At 40.3% G+C, this 25,887-nt stretch overlaps 1 protein-coding gene and 1 long non-coding RNA gene across 2 annotated transcripts in view; one reads left to right on the forward strand and one right to left on the reverse strand.

Annotated features, from left to right (window-relative positions):
- Positions 1–25,887, reverse strand: part of LOC123594867 — a 66,805-nt gene that overhangs the window by 28,509 nt on the left and 12,409 nt on the right. Inside the window, exon 3 of the long non-coding RNA XR_006710917.1 lies at positions 18,116–18,265. This is a non-coding gene — a long non-coding RNA (uncharacterized LOC123594867). The remainder of the gene's footprint in view (positions 1–18,115; positions 18,266–25,887) is intronic.
- LOC123594859 (TAR DNA-binding protein 43-like) lies at positions 21,532–23,349 on the forward strand. The gene has a single exon (XM_045471841.1). The coding sequence runs from the start codon at positions 22,340–22,342 to the stop codon at positions 22,664–22,666; it is 327 nt and encodes a 108-aa protein (XP_045327797.1). The 5' UTR covers positions 21,532–22,339; the 3' UTR covers positions 22,667–23,349.

Genomic DNA, 25,887 nt, shown 5'->3' on the forward strand with positions numbered 1-25,887 from the left:
ACCTTTGATTTTAATGTACGGAATTACCGAATCAACACAAACTCACACAGTAGCCTTTTTGCTCTAGGCCTGGTAGTTTGTAAAATTGCAGAGAAGACAATTTTGGAACTGAAGAAGAACTTAAAAATATTCACCTGTGGGGCGCCTGGGTGGCGCAGTTGGTTGGGCGTCGACCTTCAGCCAGGTCACGATCTCGCAGTCCGTGAGTTCGAGCCCCACATCAGGCTCTGGGCTGATGGCTCGAGCCTGGAGCCTGTTTCCGATTCTGTGTCTCCCTCTCTCTCTGCCCCTCCCCCGTTCATGCTCTGTCTCTCTCTGTCCCAAAAATGAATAAACGTTGAAAAAAAAAAATATTCACCTGTCCAACTCCTTATTTTATAGGTGAAGAACATGAGGCCCAGAAAGTTGAACATGTCTTTTTTAGACATACACAGAGAATTTAATGGCAAAGTCAGACTGGAACTGAGCGTCCTCACGCCTATTTCCTCTGTCTCTACTTTTGAGATTTGAGAATTGGTACCAAAGAACTCCAGGAAGACCTAATTCTGGAAAGAGGAAGGACCTTCCATCATAGGAATCAGGATCGAGACTATATGATATTACCATTTTCAGTAAAGGAGAAAAGGTAGTTCAATAAATTTGTTGACGTGTCGGTCATCACATGGCCAAGATAATACGACCATATTAATTCATTTAGGTCACAGCATTTATGATCGGGATATGGCAGTACACAGTGAGTGATAATTGGTCTTTCTCAAATATGTAAGATAGAGCTAAGGATGAAACCAGTTTTAAGGAGTTATTATATTCCCAAAGGAATGATTCATTAATATAGGCATAGGCTGAATCTAAATTTTTAACCAGTAAAAGGCAAAACAGGCGAAGAGCTGGCAGGAAGTTTGGAGAGGCTCCACCATCACCGTAATGCGGTGCTACTGAGAGTAAGTGGTCTGTAAACCAGTAACATCAGCTTCACCTGGGAGCTGGTTAGAAACAGGAAATCAGCGCTGCCACCACCAGCACCCCTGACCTATCTGCAAATAGAGCCCAAGAGTCTGTGTTTTAACAAGCTCTCCAGGTGATTCTGATGCACGTTCAAGTTTAAGAAGCATTGTTCCCATAGCAACATTCTCAACCTTTTTGCACATTGAGATGGCACGGGGAACTTTTAAAAATACTCAAGCCTGAGTCCCATCCCAGATTTATATTTAATTGGTCTGGGGTGTAGCCTGGGTATTATCATGGTTGAAAGACAATACTCCCAATAATTCATTTGAAGCATTTGTGTTGGTTCCCTTTTATAAAATTATTGAAAATAAACCTCAGCCTAGCCAGCTCCCCTAAGGTTTAGAACAGGAAAATCGAGGGGCACCTGGGTGGCTCTGTTGGTTAAGCATCCAACTCTTGGTTTCAGTACAGGTCGTGATCTCACGGTTTGTGGGTTTGAGCCCTCTGTCCCGCTTTGCACTGACAGCACAGAGCCTGCTTGGGATTCTCTCTCTCTCTCTCTCTGCCCCTTACCCTGATGCTCTGCATCTTTCAAAATAAATAAAAATAAACTTAAAAAAAAAAAAAGAATGGGTGAATCCAAAGTGAGTAAATACAATACAACCATTAGAATATAGACATAAATATAGACATGTAGCAGAACTTCCATTTTTATTCATTCTAAATTTCAATGTTTTAATATTTATTTTTGCCGGTGTATATGCTCTCTATAGCATTAATACACAACACGTGTGTAAAATTTAGAACTCTTACAATAAATACAGAGGATGCATTTCTCTCATTATCAGAGCTCATAATATTGAATGATGGCTTTTAAAATGGCATGTGCATGAAAATCACCTGGGAAGCTTGTTCAACTACAGATTCCTGGGGCTTCCTGCCAGAGATAAATTCAATTAGCCTGAGTTTGTGCCCCAGAATCTACACTACAAGACACAGCCCAGATGATTCTTATGTAAATACTCCATAGACCACTGTTTAAGAAACACTCATTTAGAACTGGGTCCTGTTTTAGTTACGGCAAAGACAGAGCTGTCTGGGAAGGCAGAACACCCATTCAGGACCTCCAAGGGTGGTAGGCCCTCCAGGGGATAATCACAGTCAAAGGTACAAACCTCAGCTCTGAAGAACAGCGGCACACTCCCAAGGGATTCGCTTCCCGAGGCTAACCCTGGTTACAAAGACACTGTGTCATCAGGAATATCAATCGATAGCTCTATGATGAGAAACGTAACTTTTAGTCAGACTGTCGTGGATCGTACTGTTGCCAGTACACCTGCAGAAAGCCAGTGGAATTCAAACTTATAATAATAAATTTGCTTCTTTAGCTTAGAATCAGAGCAAGGAGAAATAATTTTAACAGAAAGTTGTAATCGTTGCTGCCCTCAAAATATGATAGAAGATATATTGCCAAGAGGAGAGGAAGAATCAGACCAAATATAAATATAAATGAAATAAACACACCAAGTTAATGCTTATTTATTTATTTTGAGATAGAGAAGTCGTGCATGCACATAGGAGGAGGTGGAGGGGCAGAGAGAGAGGGAGGGAGAATCCCAAGATATGGCAAGAAAGAAAACTATTAACTAATGTCTCTTATTAGTAAAAATTTTAGCAAATCAAATTCAGTGCAGAGCTTGACCCGGGGCTCTATCTCCCAAACCATGAGACCGTGACCTGAACTGAAATCAAGAGTTGGATGCTTAACCTACTGAGCCACCTAAGCACCCAAACATACCAATTTAAAGATAAAGATTGTCAAACTGTACTAAACAAAACCAACTATAGGTTTCCTACAAGAAATCCACTTACAAACAGTTTAAAAGTAAAAAGATGTAATAAGATGTACATGTCAACCCTAATCAAAAGAAAGGGGGAGTGGCTATATTAATACCTGATTATATGTTTTGGACATTAACCCCTTATCCAATACATGATTTGCAAATATTTTCTCATGTTTTATAAGTTGTCTTTTCTTTAGTCATTCCTTTCCCCGTGCAACTTTTGTAGTTTGATGTAGTCCCATATGTTGTTGTTGTTGTTGTTATTTTAAGATTAATAATATTGGCAAATCCCTAGCCACACTTAAGAGAGACAGACACAGACAGAGACAGAGTATGGCAAAAACTTAAATATCTAGAATTGAAAAGGAGATACCACAACAGAAGTTAGAGAAATTAAAAAGATAATCTGGGAATGTTATAAACAACTATGCACCAATAAATTTGACAACTTAAGTAAAATAAACAAATACCTTGAAAATTACCAACTGCCAAGTCCTACTCAAAAAGAAATAGAAAATAATTTTCTACTTGCAAATCTTCCCACAAAGAAATCTCAGGACTTAGGTGGCTTCACTGGTGAATACTACCAACATTTAAGAAAGAAAAAAAAAATCCCAGTTCTACACAAATTGCTCCAGAAAATAGAGAAGAAAACACTTCACAAAACATTTCATGAGGCCATCATTGTCCTATAGCCAAAATAGACAAAGATGTGGCAAGAAGAAAAACAATATCTCTCATGAATATAGATACATAAACCCTTAAAATCTTAGCAAATCAAATTCCTGCATAATACATCCTGACAAAGAATGATTTCAGGAATACAAGATTGTTTAAATATACCTTAAGTAATCAAATAGTCATCATATAATGAGACTAAAAAAAGAAAAACTCATATGAACATCTCAACAGATGCAAAACAGGCACATTTCAAAATTCAATACCCGTTTATAGTAAAAACTCCAAACAAACTGGGAATAGAGGAAATCCTCCTCAACTCGATAAAAGGCATTGATGTAAAACCAAAGCTAATTCCATACTTAACGGTAAAAAAAACTAAATGCTTCCCTCTCTAAGATTGAGAACAAGGCAAGGATATCTACAATATCACTTCTATTAAACATTGTGTTAGATGTCCTAACAAGAGCATTACATCAAGAAAAAGAAATAGGGGCACCTGGGTGGCTCAGTCAGTGGAGCCTCCGACTTTGGCTCAGGTCATGATCTCATGATTCGTGGGTTCGAGCCCCACATCGGGCTCTGTGCTGACCGCTCAGAGCCTGGAGCCTGCTTTGGATTCTGTGTCCCCGCGCCCCGCCCCCCTACCTCTCCCCGGCTTGTGTTCTCTGTCATTCAAAAATGAATAAACATTAAAAAAATTTTTTAAAATTTTTTTTTTTTTCAACGTTTATTTATTTTTGGGACAGAGAGAGACAGAGCATGAACGGGGGAGGGGCAGAGAGAGAGGGAGACATAGAATCGGAAACAGGCTCCAGGCTCTGAGCCATCAGCCCAGAGCCTGACGCGGGGCTCGAACTCCCGGACCGCGAGATCGTGACCTGGCTGAAGTCGGACGCTCAACCGACTGCGCCACCCAGGCGCCCCTAAAAAAATTTTTTAAGAAAAAGAAATAAAAGTTATACAGATTGGAAAGGGAGATAATATAACTGTCCATGAGCAAAATTCTAAGTAATTTATGAAAACATTTCCAAGTTTAATATCTGAGTTAGCAAGATCACAAGATACACAGTTAACATACAAAAATCTGGGGCGCCTGGGTGGTTCAGTCGGTTGAGCATCCAACTTCAGCTCAGGTCATGATCTCACGGTTTGTGGGTTCAAGCCCTGCGTCAGGTTCTGTGCTGACAGCTCAGAGCCTGGAGCCTGCTTCGGATTCTGTGTCTCCTTCTCTCTCTGCCCCTCCCTCGCTTGTGCTCTGTCTCTCAAAAATAAATACATATAAAAATAAAAAATAAAATAAAAATTCAAAAATGTATTATAGTTCTATTTCTTAGCAATTAACAACTAGAAATTAAAAATTTTAATGTACCATTTATAATAATATCAAAAATTTGAAATATTAAGGATACAGCCAGCGACATATATATAAGACCGATACTCTGAGAAATGCTGAGAGAAATTTGAGAACGCTAAAATAAATGGGAGAAATAAACCATGCTCACGAATCAGAATTTGTATTTTTAAGACGTCAATTCTCCAAATCCATCTGTAGCTTCCCTGCAGTCTTTGGCTAAATCCCAACAGACTTTAGCTGATATTATCAAACTGATTCTGGAATTTACATGTAAATTCAAAGGACCAAAAATAGCTAAAACAATAAGATAAAGAAGAATAAGGGTGGAGGACTTACACCACCTGATTACAAAACTTAATATAAACCTATAATTAATCGTGAGAGTTTGGTATTGACACAGAAAAAATGAACAATTTTAACATAATAGGGAATCAAGATATAAATATATACATGTATATAGTTAACTGATTTTCAAGGTAGAGGTTAGGGTAATTTGGTAGAGAATAATTCTATTTCAACAAATGATGTTGGGACCCTGGATTATTGTATGCAATAAAGTGAACCTGTATCTTTCTCTCACACCATATGCATATAACTCAAAATACATTAGAGATGTAAAGATAGATAAAATTTTAAAACTTCTAAAATAAGACACAGGAGAAAATCTGTGTGACCCTGAAGAAGGAACAGATTTATTTGGTAAAGTATAAAAAAATATGAAATATTTTTAAATGATAGCTCATATTAAATGAAATATATTTACTCTTCAAGAAACACCTTCAAGAATATAAAAAGACAGAGTAGGAGAAAACATTTGCAAAACCTATATCTGATAAAGAGCTTGTATTCTGAATATATGTAGAATACTTAAAAGGTGATACTAGAAAGATAGACAACCCAATTTTTAAAAAATCAAAAATGTAAACAGAATACTCCATCCAATAAGTACATTATAGGATGCTTAGCCCCATTAGTCATTAGGGAAATGCAAATGAAAACCACAGTTACATATCACTACACACCCAAAATAACACCTAAAATTCCAAAAACTGACAATATCAAGTATGGGCAAGGATGAGCAGTCACTGACTCTCATATTATATCACTAGTCAGAAGGAAAAATGGTGTAACTACTTTGGAAAACAGTCCAACAGTTTTATATTAAATTAAATACATATTTACTACATGACCCAGAAATCTCACTCCTGGGTATATACCCAACTCTACCCCTGCCCCCGCCCCCCGCCGACACACACACTAAAAAAAAAAAAAGAAACCCATACATCTATATCAAGACTTGTGATGAATCTTCATACTAGTTTTATTCATAACAGCCAAACACTGGAAACAACCCAAATTCATCAGATGGTGGTGGAAAAGCAAACTGTGCTGTGTGTCTATACAATCGATTACTACTCAGAACTAGAAAGAATTACTTATATAGGCAGCAGCATGGATTAATCTGAAAAGCACTTAGCATGCTAAATAAAAGAAGGGAGACATAAAAGACCCTTTGATTCAATTCGTATAAACTTCTATTAAATGATAAAACTGTAGTGACAAGAAGTATACGATTGGTTGCCAGGGGCTGGGACCAGGGAAGAGAGGGACTAAGAGGCACAGAGGAATTTGTTGAGGTGATGGAAATGTTTTATACCTTGATCTGGTGGTGGTTCCACATTAGCATACATTCATCAAAACTCATCAAATGATACACATAAACTGGGTGAACTTTATCACAGGTAGATTATAGTTCAGTGCAGCTTAAGGGAAAAAAATCTTTAAAAAAAAATAGTAGGCATGAGACCCTGGCCATTTCATGTGTTCCTTCCTTCTGGCCACAGGGATTGTTTTGTGAACCGAGCTAGCTCTCTTTCTCATAGTTATTTAACCAGTCAGATGTAAGTCTGGAGCTGCTTCTGGCCATCTTGCCATCATGATGGGGAGCTAGCCCGAGAAGGAAACCATATTCTGTGCTTTCACATTTAATCCTCATAACCACCCCCTTGTAATCAGACATAGGCATCATGACTCCACTTTGTAAATAAGAAAACTGAGGGTTGGAGTGGTTCATTTTCCCAAAGTCCCATGACTAGCAAATGGTAAAGCGGTGGCCTGGATCTATAGGATGCCAAATCCCATGCTCGTAACCATTATTCAAGAGAAAAAAGAACCCAACAAAGACCTAAAGCTTTAGGTTTTTCCATATACCACTGAACAACACGACATTGTGGCAGCCAAAGACAATTGCTATATCCTCAGGATATCTAATTTAAGAGAACATTTTGAAAGCACATGACACTCTAAAATCGTAGTATCTGTTTATACAAATTGCTAATGTTACTTTTCATATGTACATATTTACTAGGCTTTTAAAAATTATTTAAATTGCATCGATAAGAATAGAAGTTGAGAAAATAATTTCAATAGGAGTCAAGACAAATCAGGAAAACAGATTCTTTTGTTTTATTTTTTTTTTATTTTTTTTTCAACGTTTATTTTTGGGACAGAGAGAGACAGAGCATGAACGGGGGAGGGGCAGAGAGAGGGAGACACAGAATCGGAAACAGGCTCCAGGCTCCGAGCCATCAGCCCAGAGCCTGACGCGGGGCTCAAACTCACGGACCGCGAGATCGTGACCTGGCTGAAGTCGGACGCTTAACCGACTGCGCCACCCAGGCGCCCCAGATTCTTCTGTTTTAAACAAGACTCTCATATACACAAGCAAGCTCACACACACATAATCATGTGAGATGTCCTATTGGATTCTGACACAAAAAAATCGGAGAAACAAGAGTGTCATTAGGTATGTTCAGGGAGAAAAGGACCACAGTATGTTGTATTAAACTGGGACACCTGACTGGGTTAGTTTACTGCTATATTTTGAGCAGCATAATAATTTGAATGTCATTGTTATGCAAAGGAAAATGCTATAAGTTTAGCTGTACTGTGGCCATTATGCAAATGTGATCCTTCTGTGTCTAGCCTGGTCTGGTTTGCAAAATTAGATATGCCCCACCATGTTTCAGAAGCTCACTAAATCATTCTACAATAAACACAAACGCAGAGTAACTGAGAGAGGATAGTTAGAAAAAAATCTAATGACTGAGCCTGAGAAAGCAAAGTATCTAATGTGGAACTATATTTTCTTTTAGTGGTGAAATTGAAAATTACAAGCAAAAAATACCGCTAACTTAACAGATTATAATATATGGATTTATATATGGCTGCATCTGATCTAAAGAAGCCAACCTATTACGTTCCCAAGGCAAAGAACGTTTGTTCTTTCACATTTAGCACATTAGGACTTTCTATTAGAAATTCCTCATTTCAGGGGTACCTGGGTGGCTCAGTCAGTTAAGTGCCTGACTTCGGTTCAGGTCATGATCTCACGGATTGTGGTTAGAGCCCCACGTCAGGCTCTGTGCTGACAGCTCAGAGCCTGGAGCCTGCTTCAGATTGTGTCTCCCTCTCTCTCTTTCCCCTCCCCTGCTAGCACTCTGTCTCTGTCTCTCTTTCAAAAATGAATACACCCTAAAAAAATTTTTTTAAGAAATTCCTTATCTCAGATGTAAAAGAAGACGCACCGACCAAAGTCACTCGGATATATTCAATTCATTTAGGGAAAAAAAAAAATCACATTTTATGCATAGTCAGGTTGTAAGAGCAGCTGCCATTTGTTGAGTGCTTGGTATGTTGCAGACATTATTCTAAATGCTGTATTAACTCATGTAATCCTCACAACAACCTTTATGGGGTAAATAGTGTGCAAGGGCTCCAATCTCTCCACGTCTTCGCCAACACTTGCTATTTTCTTGGTTTCTTTTTTAATATCAGTCATCTGAATGGTTGTGGAATAAGGTGTGTGTTTTAAGTTCCTGGAAGGTAATAGATTCTGTATTTTGAGTTCGTGACATATACTGTAGAGAACTGTATCTTGCTTTGAAAGTTTGCCATGACCATGTCCTCCGCTAAGAAAAGAGGGAATAGGCATAAGACACCATAATTTATACCAGATGGCCCCTCAGGCATGTAATCTCATGCTTTATGACCCTGCTCTTCTGCCAACAGCTAATTAGGCCAAAGGACAGTACCTGAGCCACAGGCTGACCAGATGTTTTGATGCAGAGATTTTCATAAAGGGCATCAAACCATATCTCCTCTCAGTTTCTCTCCCATAGCCCATCTCTGTGGTTGCCTCCCGTAAGAGGATAAAACTTACAAACAGGGTCAGGTGGTCCTTAATGGAAGGAGAAGTAGAAGGAGTTGAAACAGAGATGAAGTGTCTGAATTACGGCAGTGATGGAGCATTTGCTGTTGAAATGCTGTTTCAGCATCTGTTGAAACTTGATGAACAATCAGAGCTACCTGTCTTCACCAATGATGTTCTAGCGATTGTATGTGCTTTCTACAGATGCTCCCCATAAACACTGATCTTTGGTGCCTTAAGCATGCCTCTGGTTTTGGCAACCTGAAAATGTCTAGTATGGAGGTTTTACATAAAGAAATAGACTTACTGCGGCACCTGGGTGGCTCAGTGGTTAAGCGTCCAACTTCGGCTCAGGTCATGATGTCATGGCTCATGAGTTTGAGCCCCGGGTCAGGCTCTGTGCTGATGGCTCAGAGCCTGGAGCCTACTTTGGATTCTGTGTCTCCTTCTTTCTCTGCCCCTCCCCCGCTCGTGCTCTGTGTCTCTGTCTCTCAAAATTGAATAAACGTTAAAAAAAAATTTTAAACAAATGCACTTACTAATTAAAACTAATATTTTTAGTTGTATGCCGTTATAAAATAAGTCATTGATTTTTTAAAGTAACTTTTAAAAAGATAAATTTAATGAGGTACTTCTGCTTTGCACAACTGTGTTCCTGTTTGCTGTTGTTGTTGTTGCTGTTTTTTAAGGTTTTTTAAGTTTATTTATTTATTGGGGGGGAGGGGCAGAGAGAGAGAGAGAGAGAGAGAATCCCAAGCAAGTTCTGTGTTGTCAGCACAGACCCTGATGCGGGGGCGGGGATCAGTCCCATGAACCGTGACATCATGACTTGAGCTGAAACCAAGAATCGGACGCTTAACTAACTGAGCCACCCAGGCCCCCCTGTTGTGTTGATGTACATCTCAAGATACCTCTTTTACAAACATAGGAAAATCAGAAAGAAGTTATAAATACAAGATAACTGAGAAGGAAATGAGAACAGGATACTTAGCTCTGAATTAGAATTAGCAGAAAGCCAACAGAAAATTTCCAAAATGAGTATATCCACAGACAACAGTTACCATATGTTGTCTCTGATTTTAAAATGTCAAGAAAAGTATTTACTTATATTGAATTCTAATCCCAACTTTTGAAATATTGTTTCCACAAGTCAAATTTTAAACTGAGGGAGAACCCAAAGGCATCCATAGTAATGAGAAAGATATAATTTGCTGTATTCATTTCTTAAATAATATGCATACACGTTAAAAAAGAGACACTTGCCCTTGATTCACACATGCCCCCTGCTCGCACACTTGTTGTAGCACTTCCCACCACCCCACCCCACCCTCAAGTTAATTCATTCCATTAAAACAAAAGAATAAATATGTCATTTAAGTGTACCTCTCTCATCTGCTAATGTAGAAGCAATAACAAGGTCTGCACCCGTAGCTTTAAGTGGTGGCAAAATGAGGGGAGATCCAGAGATCAAGCTACGTTGACATTTAAATACACAATGAAAATATTGAGCTATTGAAATGTATAGGAACAAGCCCATGGTGTAGATCAGAAATTTCAAACTACGTCTCGATTTCTAAATCTCAGCAGAGGTAAGCTATATCTTCTCCAGGGCAGTCTGTGAGCCAGGCTGACACGCAAAGCATATACCACCTTTTGATCCCCGTGGGGGATGAAACCAGACCACAGAAAAACCACAAACCCCTTTCCCAAGTAGGCTAAAAAGTGAAAGATGGTGAACCTTAACATGCTCGATTAGTTTAAACAATTTAAAGTGGGAAGGTGGGTAGGCATAAATATTGACATACATGTCAACTAACCAGAGCTATGATGCCATCCTGCTTTGAATGGATCTCTTCTAATTAAGGGTTTGGTAGTAATATCAGCAACGATTTGTTTGTATAACAACCATTGTGCCAGCCACTTTATCCACATTACCTGATTCAATATCTACAGCAATCCTAGCAGGTGGGAGCTGTGTGCTGCATTTTATGCATGAAGTTCAGAAATTTGGCCAAAAGCACAAAGCTAGTTAAGTGACAGAAAAGGTATCTAAAACCCACCTTGCCAGACACAAAACCCATATTTTTCCATTATATCACACTAATTTTCAGAGTAGGTACTAAGTACATAATAATAAAGAATTTAACCAATATCTATTGAATAAAACATGCCAAAATCTCCAGTCACAAAATGTTATCTGCTCTGTGAAAGATGCAATTTGTATTTTTACACTACTTTGGTTCCTGGCTCGATGTGCGCAAACAAGAATTTAAAAGGCAAATGAATTCTATCTACCACTTCTTAGCATATATTATTCTGTTTTCAGCACAGAGCGGTTTCTTTATCTCTTTGTCTTACTTTCTCTCCAGTAAACTGTGAATTCCCTTGTCTAGACCCCAGGCACTTCTTTCATAAACAGCTATAACACCAATCTACTAACGCCATAGCCAAAGCTGTCTTTCACGCCTGCCACTCTCACATTGTGCTTGGATAAGAAATCCCAAAGGTTTTCCATGGCTCTACCAACTATGCCAATGGGGGCCGTTCCCTTCAGGAGCTCACTCCACCTTACCTGTCTGTTCCCTCTGCTGCTATAATCCAGCTGTATTATGCATTTAATATCACAGAAGGTGCAATACATCCTCTATCCCAGACAAGTTTGTTTCCTTACATCCATTGTCACCCCAAAGATTCATACAAACTGCTCCAAGTTATATTTGCAGCAAGGTTACCAAAAAGAGAGACATGCAAGGTTGGCAAAGGGCTTTTGTGCCTTTTATGCAGTCTTTTGAACAGTTCCATTTCACTGCTCACCCAAGAGAATCCCTCTTCACAATATTATTGAGTTTGGTGATCTGATTTGAGGCTGAGAGGCCATTCCAAATGGATTTACCAAAACAGTTTTTCTTCTGAGGCAGACAAGTGACACAAAAGAGAAGCTGGCCTTTGGTTTGCCCTATACCCTCTATTATCAACATTCTTCCTTGATTTCAAGTATATACTTCAAAGAGAATCAGCTCCAGTGGAGAGCTGGGAGATGGCCCTCCTCTGATCCAGGCAATGTTCTTTTCTATTCACAGCCACTCCTCTGCCAGACTGCAGAGTTTGTTCATTTATTCTACGTGAGTGCCAACACGACAGCCAGGAAAGCCACCTCAACTACACCCAACAGTTCACCATTGGAATCACATCACAATGTGTGTTAGGATGTTTGCAGTATCTCTCACGCTCTTTTTCCTAGGATTGTAATCTGTAAACCCACCATAAGCCAGAACAGCCAGTGTCCATATTTGTCACTTTGTGGAAAGGACTTGCCTAAAAAAGGAAAGCAACACAAACTAAAGCCAAGAGGAAAGAACCCTGCCAACATCATGTGAGCTCTTGGAATCAACCATGCCTGGTGACAGAATTATCCCTTGGACTTTCTAGTGATGCAATAAATCCCTATGCTTTTTCAGCTTAAGCAAGGTTAATTGGAATATTTTTGTCACTTGAAAATGCATGAGCTCTAAATAATGAACAGAGTGGAGTTAAGAGGGAAGAAGACTGCCCAAGGTGTATTTCCCAATAGGAAACAGATGGCACTCTCAAATTGGAAATTTTTAGAGGATTTTTTTTTTAATTAAGGTCCTACTTACAAAGGTGTAGGTAGGGTGGTTCTGAACCAGAAGGGTTGTGCAGTGACTCAGAACTGGTTAGAACAGTGCTATCATTACCCATAGGCCTAAAAGCACAAGGGAAAGGATCAGTTATCAGGACATAAAAGAAAAGAGTCATATAGAAAAAAGTTAAATTGCCTTGAAATAAACAGTGATGTTGAGTCAAATTTAAGCTAATTTGCAATGATTTCACAAGAAAAGAGCCATGGGAATAAATGCTCGCTCTCATCCTGATCGCCTGCCTGGGATCTCTACTGGCCATCCTCAGCTGAAAGCCAGAGAAGCCTGGGATGTAGCCCACACAAACCATTCTTCCAGGGCAGAGATCAAAATTTAGAAGGGTGAAAGTTGATCTGTAATTTCACATGGAATATATTCAACAAAACCTACATGTTTTGCCCCTCACCATTCATTTTTTTTCCTTCATCCAGTTGAAAACTACATGTTCTCATCTTGGGAGACCTATGAAATCCCATCAGCTGTTAACGTTATCATGGAGTAATAATGACTCCATCACACATGTCTTTCAAGGTCACCACTGAGTGTGAGTGTTGTGTAATGTTTGTCCTTCTTCATCTGGTGCCAGCAAAGCATGGAGATCTATCCATAAATCAGGCCCATGCTTTGCCTCCGCAATTAAGTAGTCATTTTGAACTCTCCATGCAGTCCTAAGTGTGGATGAGGAAAAGATGACAAAACAAGAGAAGCAAATACAATATGAATCTGCTCCTGAAGATTGATGAATATGCTCAGGACTGGATGTGCGGATACTATTTCAGTTTTATTGTTTATGTCCAACTTTAAATTCTGTTGGTCAGATAATACTTTATATATAATGTGAAGTTCAGATTGCATAGTCATTTTATATCCCATGGTCAAATGGTTAGTGTCTATCAGAACCAGCTAGCAAGCCAGGAGTTATTTTTCAAATGGAAAATATTTGTCAGTAAAGAAGGACATGGCCTCATTCCAGAACCCTGTGCTGTGATTTTCGTACTGAATTTGCCAGAGGCTCAAAGAGCATCTCTCTCTGCCACAAATACTTCCTTTATTTATAGTGTCTCATATTATTAGGTCCAGATAGCAGAGTAACCTGCATTGCAACTTAGACCTGCCACAGAGCCCTTTCTTCCTAGAGGTCCCACTCAAAAATTGTAACCTTATGATTTGCCAATAAATGAGTGAGAGGACCATCCCCAAATATATGCATTGGCTGCAGAATCCTAACTGGTTTTAGATGCATACCATTTTCTAAGTGGTGAGTGTCGTGTAAGGTGTAGTAGCTTTTCAGAAAAGAGATCACATTATGCTTACCAGACAACACATATTTTAGACCCTGAAACATAACAGATTTTAACCACTAGAATGCATACATCTTATTAAGATATCTTGAGTGCTTTATACTTCCTACTTACCAGAGACCCAGCTAACAGTGTCACCATTATGTAGTATAGTAGATAAGTGAGATGTTCAGTAAAATAACAAGATGATGAAGGCCCATCTAGATTATAACATAGAGTAAGAGAGTGGCACAGCCCTTGGGCAAAATACTGAAGGTATACTGTAGTCTCTGCCATGTAAATGCAAACTGCTTCTGATCTCCCTCACTTATTAAAATAGAATCCCAGCACAGCTGCAAATATAATCACTACATGATTAAGTTTGCTATAGGCTACTATTATTCTCCATAATACATCTGGCTTTTGTATCAGTCAAATAGGCTAATGTTAAGTAATATATGGCAAGCGAAACCATTTTATTTCTCAAAATTTGTATAGTGATACTAATCTCTACAATATCTCCATGAATTGAATATCACTTTTGATCTTATGGGAAGAGGGAGGGAAGGGTTGGAGGCAGTTTCAGGGATTTCTATTCAATCTTTTCTACCATCATATCTCCCCACTTCATAGGTCAAAATGTCAATATGGGTATTTTGCCTCTTCCTGAAAATTAATTCCCCTAAACTTTCTGAATGAGGAAATAATCGTAGTATTGATCCCCAGACCTTCTGCTTCTGAAAACAAAAAGTTATTTGGGGTCTTGACAGATTAGCTTCAGTTCGTGGACGATACCTAATGACTTCCAGAAAATCTGGGCATTTACCTTTGGCTCAATGCACAGTCACCATAATAAATGGCTTCAGATCTCCCAGGGGAGTCTTGGGAAAAGATTTACAGGATTGATAGTTCCATATTATAATGTCTTTCTACAAAGAGACCTGGACTTCTCCTTAGTTAAGAGACTTGAGGTATTTGAACCAATTTAGATTTGAACAAATTTAGAAATTGTATAGAAGGCATGAAATCCACTTCAAAAATTTGAATTAGGTTTCTTTACTGTGGGCCAAAACTTTTTCCTCTTCTATATGTCAAACAGTCTATTAGTAGCTGCCATATATTTTATTACTAGGGACTCCCTCATCAATTAAACATTGTCACAGATTCCTCAAATCCAAATTCCATGATTACCATTCAAGTCCTATGGTTTTATTACAGCAATAGCATCCACCACTTCTTCTACAATTAATTGCTAGTAATGTCCTCTATAATTCTGCGACTCCTACTAGTCACATTAAGATCAGGGTACCCAATTACATTGCATCATCCCCTTCATTACCTCTGATCCAAGAGGAGCCATCATAGATCTTTCCATACTGTTATCCCTCACACCAATGCATTTCTTTTTTCATTATCATTTTTTTAATGTTTATTTTTGAAAGATAGAGAGACAGAGCATGGGCAGGGGAGGGGCAGAGAGAGAGAGAGGGAGACACAGAATCTGAAGCAGGCTCCAGGCTCTGCGCTGTCAGCATAGAGCCCAATGCAGGGCTCGAACTCACAAACTGTAAGATCATGACCTGAGATGAAGTCAGATGCTCAACCAACTGAGCCACCCAGGCACCCCTGATGCATTTCTTAATGCTTTGGTGAATGATGGGTCCTCTAGGTCCTCCCAAAGGGTAAGACAAGGTAGTGGCTAAGCAGTTTTATTTATAATATATTTATTCCAATATTTCCATCTTCCTAAGCCTTTAGACTCTGTCCTCTGCAATATGCCGAGTGAGTTCTATGTATGAGTATAGAATTCAATTAAGAAACCTAATAGACTATTAGTGCATTTCCAGGTCCTGGAGATAACATTTACATCTAACTTCCAGGTAAGTGGACCCACATAAATGACTCTGACCTGGTCCACCATATAGTTTTTTCCCTTGCTACAGAACCTTTAGAATTCCACACAATTGCATCTGCTGATACAGATTAGTCAATTCTTCTGTCCTTTTCTATATGCACTTTCCTCCTGGAGGCAGGTCTTGAGCTTCTCAAACTGTGCTATGTTGTAAAAAAAACCTCTCATTTTAGGTCTAGAAGGAATGACAAGGCCTGAAGTTGGGTTGCGAGAAAAATTAACATTAGGTTATGAGGCAACCACCTTAGGTTCAATAACTACAGAGTTTTTATGCAGAGTAGCATTACTTAGAGGAAAGGTAAGAGGTAGACACTACCTCCCTAGGCAAGAAAATTTCAGGAGAATTTTGAGGGTCAAAATCCTCAGCCCAGTATGTGTTCAAATGTCCCAATCCCCTGCTGCAGGGTACAGGTCCTTTTCTACCAGTTGCCATAGAAGACAAACCTGGCAGGCTTCAGTATTTAACTCTGCAATCCTTCAACCCTTACAACCAGATCCTGGGCTTATGCCTTAGCCAAATATATCCTGCAACAGTAGGAAATAAGGAATTCCTTCAAATCTTTCATAGAGGCCATCTGGTTCTCCACGTGTGTTATATAAGTTTATATCTCTTATTTTCCCCCCTAATAAGTAAGCTATTGAGGGAGAGAAGTAACCAGCTCACTTGCAATCTTTATAGTCCCTATTGTTGCCACAGTGATCTCCCACTGCCATGTCCCCCATCTGCATATCATTTATATCACCATCAGTGATAATCTGGGTAATAGAAATGCCTTTTCATTACAGGGAGTGCCTATGTCCCACCTTCCCCTGGCAAGATGATTCTCTATGTGCTCTATTAATTTAAGAGAAACTCATTGTCAGAATCCCATTTTGCAGGCCTATTACCTTACAGTACCAATAAATGCTAAATATAATGGTAATTATTGTGTCACTCAGGGCCATTGCAGGATGGCATATTCAAATTAGGACAATTCAAGCCTAATTACAAAAGGACAGTTTGCTAAGATGAGACATAGAGGGAATCACAAGTAACAGTGCATTATTCCAAGTTTTGTTACCATCCATAGTCCAATGATGTCAATGAAGGGAGTAATCAGAATCTAAATGTTGACAGACAAGTGTAAAAGGTCACCTCCAGAGGATCTGGCGAAAGAGCATTACAGGAAAAAGAAACAAAAAGTGCAGAGGACCAAGACTATAGCATGCCTGGCATTATGGAGGAAGAGCAAGCAGGCTAGTATCTTGAACAGAATACAAGAGAGACTGTTAGGAAGTGAGGACAGAGAGGTGAGGGAGGCTGTAGGCACTCCAAAATTTGTAAGCCATTTTAAGGGCTTTGTTTTACTGTCCATATTTTCAGAAAATCCCAGAAGGTTTGAGCAGAGGGGTGCCACAACCTGATTTGCATTTTAGAAGAACCATGGCGGAAACTCTATGGTGTAAACAAACAGGGGAACCAGTTAGGATATTATTATAATAATTAAGATGAAAGGTGACGGTGGCTGGGACCAGTGGCACAAAGTGGTCACACAGAGGGGTCCGATTTCAGGTACATTTTGAAAAGTAAATCTTATAGGAATTGCTGAGAGAGGTGAATATGGGCTGTGAGATAGGAAGGAAGAAAGAATAGCTCCAAGTTTTGGACTGAGTACCTCAAGAATGAAGTTGCCATTCAGAGTTGGAGAAGCCTTTGGAAGTATCAGGTTTGGTGGGGGTTAACAAGAATTCTATTTTGGACATGTTAGGCTCAAGAAGATTTTAGACACCAAGTGGAGGTGTGAATCAGGCAACTGGGTATATAACCTGGAGTTCAGAGGAAAGGTCTAAGCCAGAGATATAAATATGGGAGTGTCAGCACATCGGCGGTATTTGAAGCCATGATACCAGACGAGATCACCCAGGGAGTGAAAATCAATAGGGAAGAGCACCATAAATTTGAAATATGAATCAATCCCTGAGCAAATTTTATCCCAATATGATTATTCTGAGGATCTTTAAAATTGTGGAAGGTGGGAGACTACTCTGTTTCTCAACGGAATTATATAAAACCCATATTTAAAGGTGTTAGGCATCATGACCAAGTTGATAAAGAAATACACGGATAGGAGAGAAATACGATCTCTTTGGACTTACGTTTCTTTATTCCTTCAGGTTTCACATATTTAAAATATGCCAGAAATACCTCATCGAGTAAAGGTATCATCAAGTCACAGCCAGTGCTTACCTGTAGGTCTTTTGTAGGAAAATCTTTTGTCTGAGTTAAACCCAAAGTAGTTTCTCAATATTTTCTTCAGCAATCCCTTGGAGGCCACAGGAGGAGAGAATTAATCTGTATCCATCACAGACAGTGGCTATGCTCATAATATGTCCCCTCCTAAAATCCCCAAGACCCAAAAGCAGACAGTGCATAAGAATTTATGTACAACACCCCGAACCAATGCCTTCAATGGTATTGTCCCGAGGGGATCTGAACTGTGAGCCTGTTAATCTAACATTCTGATATGTATATGGAAAAGTCGTTCCTGCACAGATTGTTCCAATACATGTTTTGATAGCTGGTAGTCACAATGTTCCATGCCATTCCTGTCCTGGTGCTTGCCCTAGTTTGCATTTAGGAGATAACAAGGCATGGATATTAAACGACTTGTCAAGAGTCAGACAGCAAGCCAGAAATTGGCTGTCCTGATTCTACCCCTGGATTTACCGTCTTGCCTTTCACTGCAACAGGGGATAACTTCGAAACCACACACAAGCACCACCAAATATCAGCTTTACACACACTAATAAAACTGGGAGCAGTTTTGAAGCCAGTTTTATTTTGAACCCTTGTTCCCAGTGGCCCTTTAGCCTTAAAATTTTCAGTATTACTTTCCCAATGTTGAAAGATAATGGAGAAAGAGCACAGAAATAAGCCCCAGCTGAAACTAAAAAATTTTAAAGTATATCAAGCAATATACAGCTACACAGAGTCATTTACTGGAGGGTTGTCAGGGCATACCATATGTTATTTTGTGGCCATTTAGAAATGATATAGAAATAATCATTTTTCTTCAGCCGGTCTAAGGGGTTGTAGCTCGTAAGAGTACAAAGAGCACTCCACTAGGCAGCTGAGGACTTCTGGGGCCCCTTGGGTATCTGCATCACCTGAGCCAAACTCCGCTTCCCCAGGAGTATAACAAGGCTCTAATGCCTGCTCTGTCAGCCCTACGAGCATCTGTGAAGATCAGGCCAGATATTGCATGTTGAAATGTAAGCACAAAAGCAATAACAATACAAATAAAAGTATAGTAGATGATATCGGATGCTTTGTGCGAGTTACTGCTGTAAGGGCATGTCCTTCATTCCTCCCGGCAGCCTCATGTTGCATGCTAGTATTATTTCACTTGCATTGATCTATTTCATACCTAACATGCGAGGGTGCTGGGAATGAATGACTCTTGATGCTGCTCTTACTTGGCCGTCAAAACTGCATCGTGACCACATTTCTCAGTCATCTAGACACGGTTCAGTGATGAGCCAGTTCTAAAGGGGCCAGGGAGTGCATCAGCAGCCTCTAACCTACAAGTTGGTTGTGACTGAGGCAGACTCAGAACTGCACACAGGAGTTAAAGCTTATTGGTCACAGTGTGGTGAAGCTAGAAGCAGCTGGTATAGTGAGTTAGTTAGAAAATCAGTTTCAAAGCTGTGTTTGTATAGCAATCACGCCACATTTGTGCCCAATGAGGAATACGTGTACAATATATGCAACGTACACTTAATGAAAATAATGTACACACAGTGGAGAAGGTATATAGAATGCAAATTAAATGCAGCCAAATTTTCTTGAAAGCTTTTATTCACGCTCTACAAAAAAAAGAGAGGAAAACGGTAGTTGTCCACATCCAAGTCGCTATTTGGGAGGTAAAGGTTGATAGTGATTTTACAGAGATAGAATGCAACTTGACCCACCCTTTTAGCATGACTGTTGGGTTGGACTGTATTCAGGCAGGTGGTGTGCAGGGATAAGCCTCCCCATTTCCTTCTCTTCTCTTAGCTTCTCCTTTTCTAATCTTGTTTCTCTTCTTCCCTCTTTCCTCTCTTTTACTTTTATTTGCCTTTTCTTCTCTTTCTCTTCTCTCCTCTTCAACTAGTTCTCCTTTCTCTTCTCTCACCCTGCTAGCCTCTCTACATACTCCTCATTTCCCCTTCCTTATCTCGCTTCCTCCTCTTCTCTCCCTTGCTCCCCCTCCTCCCACCATTTCCTCACCTCCATCATGTTGTTTGGGCTTCTGTCTCAACTTACTAGACCAACCCCGTTTCCTACGGATCTGGGAGTCTTTCTTCCCACTCTAGCTAGATTTTGCCAGAGTCTTCCCTGCTCCTACAGCCTGACTGGCTTCCTAACAGGAGAACATTGTTTAACTGAGGCCACAATAAAATCCCGCTGCCCAGGGTCCCTCACATTGCCCCACTCCACACAGCAGATTGAACTCCTAGATCCCAACATTGGCACGAACCATCCCTGACCTCCCCATATCTCTGGGACTTAGAGCACTGGCCAACCCCAAGGCCCCTGAGAACCCAACCTCTGTAGACAGGTCAACTTCTCCCCCCACTATCTCTGACCTGATTCTGCCATTGCCAACCCCTGCCCTCTTGTGGTCTGTCACTGAGGTTCCCACATGTTTTAAATTTAGGCATTCCCAAGTTAAAACACTCACCTTGGAGAAGGTGGTAATCCCATTGAGAAGACAGCACAGGTATGTAGAAACTGAAAACACAAAGTAAAGATGAGAACAAGTTTGGGATTCTAGAAACCAAAAGGAGTACAAAGGAGAGGGGATTGATATAAGCTTAAAGATACTTCACAAAGGAGATAGAGCCTGAAATAAAATTTGGATTTGTAGGGTTTGGTTAAACAGAGAAGTTGGTGGAGAGCATGCCAGAAAGATATAATATAAAAGGGGGTATAAAGATCAGAACATGTATGGCATCTGGAGGGAACAGTTTATTTTATAATTTACATGTCTCTGACATCAGGATCTGCTGGGTACCCAAAAATGGGCCCATGAAGAGGGGAAGTCATACAGAAATGAGTGGATACAGACCACAGAGACAAGCCAAAGGAAACTCTCTCCTAGTAACCCCAACTCCCCTCTTCAAAGGTCCTGGCATACCATAACATTCATGAGGAAATGGTGAAGCTGGATCTTCTCTAATGTGGCCCCATTCTGCATTGTCTGATTTGAGGAGAGAGTCCATGGTAAAGACTCATAGCCAATGAACAAGAGTCATGATTCCAGAAAACATTTTCCGGGCTGATAAAGACCCCAGCTAGTGACTAGGAATCCAAGGAGCATTCAGTCATCCAGGGGACATTTACTGAAAGTCTAACAATATCTTAGAGTATTAGTCTTACAAAGATGAATGCTTTGGCCCTTATCTTGAGGTATTTCACAGGCTAGTAGGGTGGGAATGGGATAAGACTGAAACAGAATCTTATTAGAAGTATATAGGGGCACCTGGGTGGCTCAGTCGGTTAAGCATCCAACCTCGGCTCAGGTCGATCTCACAGTTCATGAGTTCGAGCCCCACGTTGGGCTCTGTGCTGACAGCTCGGAGCCTGAAGCCTGCTTCCGATTCTGTGGCTCCTCTCTCTTTTCTTCTTGCCTACTTGCTCTCTCTTTCTCTCTCTCTCTCTCAAAAATAAATAAACATTAAAACAATTCTTTAAAAAGAAATCTATATACAAACAGGAAATTACGGTAGGAGTGAAGGGGTAGCTGGACTGCTCTTGGATCCCTTGCTGCTTTGGATTCCTTGCCAGAATTCCTAGCAGCGGCCTAGTGGAAAAATACGATGTTGTACCCAAATAATATATTCAGGTAACCGAAGATGACAATGAGGAGCCTGTTGAAATACCATCAGAAGACGATGAGACATTGCAGCTTTCCATGGTTACAGCCCAGTTTCCAGGGGCATGTGGACCACGCTACAGCAATCCAGCATCTCAGTGGATGAGAGGTGTCCAGCTGGTAGAAGGAATTCTGCATGTCCCGATCCTGGCTGGGGGAATCTGGTATATGTTGTCAACTATCCCAAAGATAACAAGAGAAAAAATGGATGAGACAGATGCTTTATCAGCAGGGCAAGTGAAAAGAGCTGTCCAGAAAAGGTCTAACTTAATAATGTTGGGCCTCCCATGAAAAACAACTGAATAGGATCTAAAAGAATATTTTAGTACCTTTGGAGAAGTTCTTATGGTTCAGGTCAAGAAAGACATTAAAACTAGCCATTCAAAGGGGTTTGGCTTTGTTCATTTTCCGGAATATAAAACCTAGGTGAAAATAATGCCACAGAGACACATGATGGATGGATGAAGGTGTCACTATAAACTTCTTCATTCTAAGTAAAGCCCACGGAAGGCTTTGAGAAGCAGGAAGGTGTCTGATGGACGTCGTGAGGGGACATGACTGCTGAGGAGCTGTGGCAGTTCTTCAGCCAGTACGGGGAGGTGGTCGGTGTCTTTAGTCCCAAACCGTTCAGGGCTTTTGTTTTTGCCACATTGGCAGATGATCAGGTGGCCCAGTCTCTTTGTGGAGGGGACTTGATCATTAAAGGACCCGGTGTCCGCATAGCCGATGCTGAACTTAAGCACAACAGCAAAGGACAGTTAAAAGTGGAAGACCTGGTGGCAATCCAAGGGGCTTTGGGAATCAGGGTGGATTTGGTAACAGGAGAGGGGGTGAAGCTGGTTTGGGAAACGATGAAGGTAGGAATATGGGTGCAAGGATGAACTCTGGCGCTTCTAGCATTAATCCAGCAGTGACGCTGCAGCCCCAGCAGCACTGTAGAGCTGCTAGGGTATGATGGGCATGTTCGTCCCCAGTTCAGGCCCATCGGGTGAGAACCGAATCCAGGGTAACATGCAGAGGGAGCCAAGTCAGGCCTTTGGTTCTGAAAATAACTCCTCTAAGCAATTCTCATTCAGGTGCAGCAATTGGCTGGGGCTCTGCATTATATGCAAAGTCAGGCAGAGGTTTCAGTGGACGCTTTGGCTCAAGTGTGGATTCTAAATCTTCTGGCTGAGGAATGTAGACAGTGGGGTTGGTACAGGCTGGCGGGAATTCAAATTTTTCCAAACATATGTTAAGCATAATGTAAAATACAGATGCACTAAGACTTCTCAAAATTGGTTTGTTCAGTGTGGAGTATATTCAGGAGTATTTTTTTTTTTTTTTTTTTACCTTTTTCTGTAGAAACAGAGGAAAAGCTAAAGGACTTTTAGAAGTGTTGTTACAAAAGGTAGAAATATTGAATGTTTACAAGTGAATTGCTATTTGCCCGATTGGTAAGAACCAACACACTGTAATTGATATCAAAAGGTTTCTCCTCCAGGGGCCCCTGGGTGGCTCAGTCAGTTAAGTGTCTGACTCTAGCTCATGATCTCCTGGTTTGTGAGTTCGAGCCCTGTGTCTGACTCTGTGCTGACAGCTCAGAGCCTGGACCTGCTTAGGATTCTGTGTCTCCCTCTCCCTCTGCCTGCCTCTCTCTCTCTCTCTCAAAAAAATAAAATATTGAGAAAAAACTTTTTTTAATTTGTTTTAAAAAAAAGGTTTCTCCTATAATATTTTATCCCTGTGCTCGTTAAGTGAATTCTTCTCATGTTCAAAATGGAAACCATTGAGTAGAACTACATGATCTTCAAAAATAAATAAATAAATAATAAATAAGAACTACATTATTTTCTCCTTGTTTTACTTTGAACCCCACCATATAGACTTTTCCCTTAAGAAAATCTTTTTTGGCGATCACGCTGTCACCGTGTTTAGTTCTTTTGTTTTCTTCACACTTGTCTCCCTTCATATGCAAAAGTATGATATGAAGCCTTCATTTAATCTTTGCAGTTCATCGCATTTCAAATGTTTGTGGAGGAAGCACTTCATTGCAAATAGTGCTGTAAATATTCTGCCACGGGAATATCTCTGTCTACTTGCTTTCTGAATCAAGAATCTGTCACTGCCCTGCACAGGCTGTGTCTTTGACAGCGGGCGTCCCATTTTTATCCGCTACTCTTTATTTCACGGAGTCGTATCAATGCTATGAACACAGGGCTGTGCTATGGAACCAGAAGGCTGTAGGAACTTCTGAAACTCTGTGTGGGATTGATAGCGGTGCCAAGGCTTCAAAGGCCAGTATGAGCAAGAACAGGAGAGAGCCATGCAGCCCATGCATAACGGATATTTTTCAACTTGGTGAGACGTTGTCTCTCAATCCTATGGCTTTGGTGACAGAGTGTGCAGATGGCAATGATAGCAAATAACGTACGAATGTTTTTTGCATTCAAAGGACGTCCGCATCTGTTGGAGACCTTCAGTGAGTTTTGTTCTTAGATACCCCGTGTTGGTTGAATGTCTTAAGTGAAATGATACTGGTATCTCCCCCACCCCTTTGTCAACTGCTGTGAAGGCTGAGCGGTAGGGGGTCTTTTCTGTTACTGATCTGTAAGTGCCGTCACGGAAACTGAAGCTGGTGGGCTGAGAACTTGAACTGAGCTTGTGGTGTGCTTTGCAGGAGTACTTGTTAGTAGAGTTCACCAGGGAGCTTAGGGGTGTCACAAATAAGGGTTGAAGTCCTAATGTCTGCTAGCGACCCATAAGAATGCTGTTGGATGCAGTTCTGTGTTCTGTGCTCGCATGCTTTTTATAAGAATTGTTAATGTTGGGGATGCCTGGGTGGCTCAATCGGTTAAGCGTCTGACTCTCGATTTTGGCTCAGGTCACGGTCTTGTGGTTCGCGAGTTCGAGCTCCACATCAGGCTCTGCGCTGACAGTGCGGAGTCTGCTTAGGATTCTCTCTCTCTCCCTATCTCTCTGCCCCTACCCTGCTCTTATGCTCTCTCACTCTCTCTCTAAATTAATTAATTAATTAATTACAAAAGAGTTGTTAATGTTGGAAATTCTTACATAACGCTGATTTAAATAACTAAAAAAACAAGAAATTATCATTCAGTTTACCTTGGAAGAATAAAAGAAGAAAATTTACCTAGGCTATGGACTGAGGAAGTGATTCTAGAAGAATTGACATCTGACTTGGGTCTTCAAAGATGCGGAAGTTTGATTGACTAAGACATTGTAGGCAAAAGCACAATATCAACAAAGTCCTAAAGACAAGAAAAATGTATAAACAAGAAGCTGTATGTTGCTAGGATGCATTTAGAGGCAGAAAATTGAGAAAGATTATCAGGGCCAATCAGAAACAGAAGAAGAAAGAACCAAAGACCAGGGAGACGAGATTGGCTGGAAAGGGATGGGTTCTAAGTTGGCTCAAGTGCAACAGGAAAATACAGGGCAGATTCTCAAGGGGCATGAAAAGACAGATGTTTGTGAACACCTGGGCACTCAAGGGCTCACACCAGGCAGTTAATGCTTAGAGAAATGAAATAATTCCTATTCCAGAAGAACGATGTTCCATATATACATGCCAAACTTCATACTTATAGATGGAGAGCCAGAGGAGTGCAGGGATCACAGCTTTTCAATACTACCTGCCAATCTGCTGAATTGGGGCCTGCAGAACTAACAATGTATATATTTTATATATTTATCTATATAAAAATAGTCAGTACCCGAAAAATACAATTGGAGATATAGGTGATGCCCTGATTTTGAAACATCTTGTTGGCCAGAATAAGAAGGTTTTAATTTTTTTTTTTTTCTACAGACAAATGCCACTGACATCTCAACAAAATCCTGGACAAAGAGCCTCAGACTGAAGCTTCTACTAACAACTCTAGTCCAAGAAATGTAGTTTAGACACGTCTTATTTCCTTAGGCCAAATGCACATAAAGCTGAATTTCTAAGTAAAAATTAAATAGAGGGATAGTATGTTTTATTAGCATTTCACTATATAATCTCTTTACCTTGCAACCTCTATCACCACTTTCCCCTGCTTGATTTGCAAGCATCCAGCTTAGGCATCATTTTTCAGCAACAGAGCCATAGCATGAAGTAAGG

Source organism: Leopardus geoffroyi, chromosome B1 (genome assembly GCF_018350155.1).
Source record: "Leopardus geoffroyi isolate Oge1 chromosome B1, O.geoffroyi_Oge1_pat1.0, whole genome shotgun sequence".
NCBI classification, from domain to species: domain Eukaryota; kingdom Metazoa; phylum Chordata; class Mammalia; order Carnivora; family Felidae; genus Leopardus; species Leopardus geoffroyi.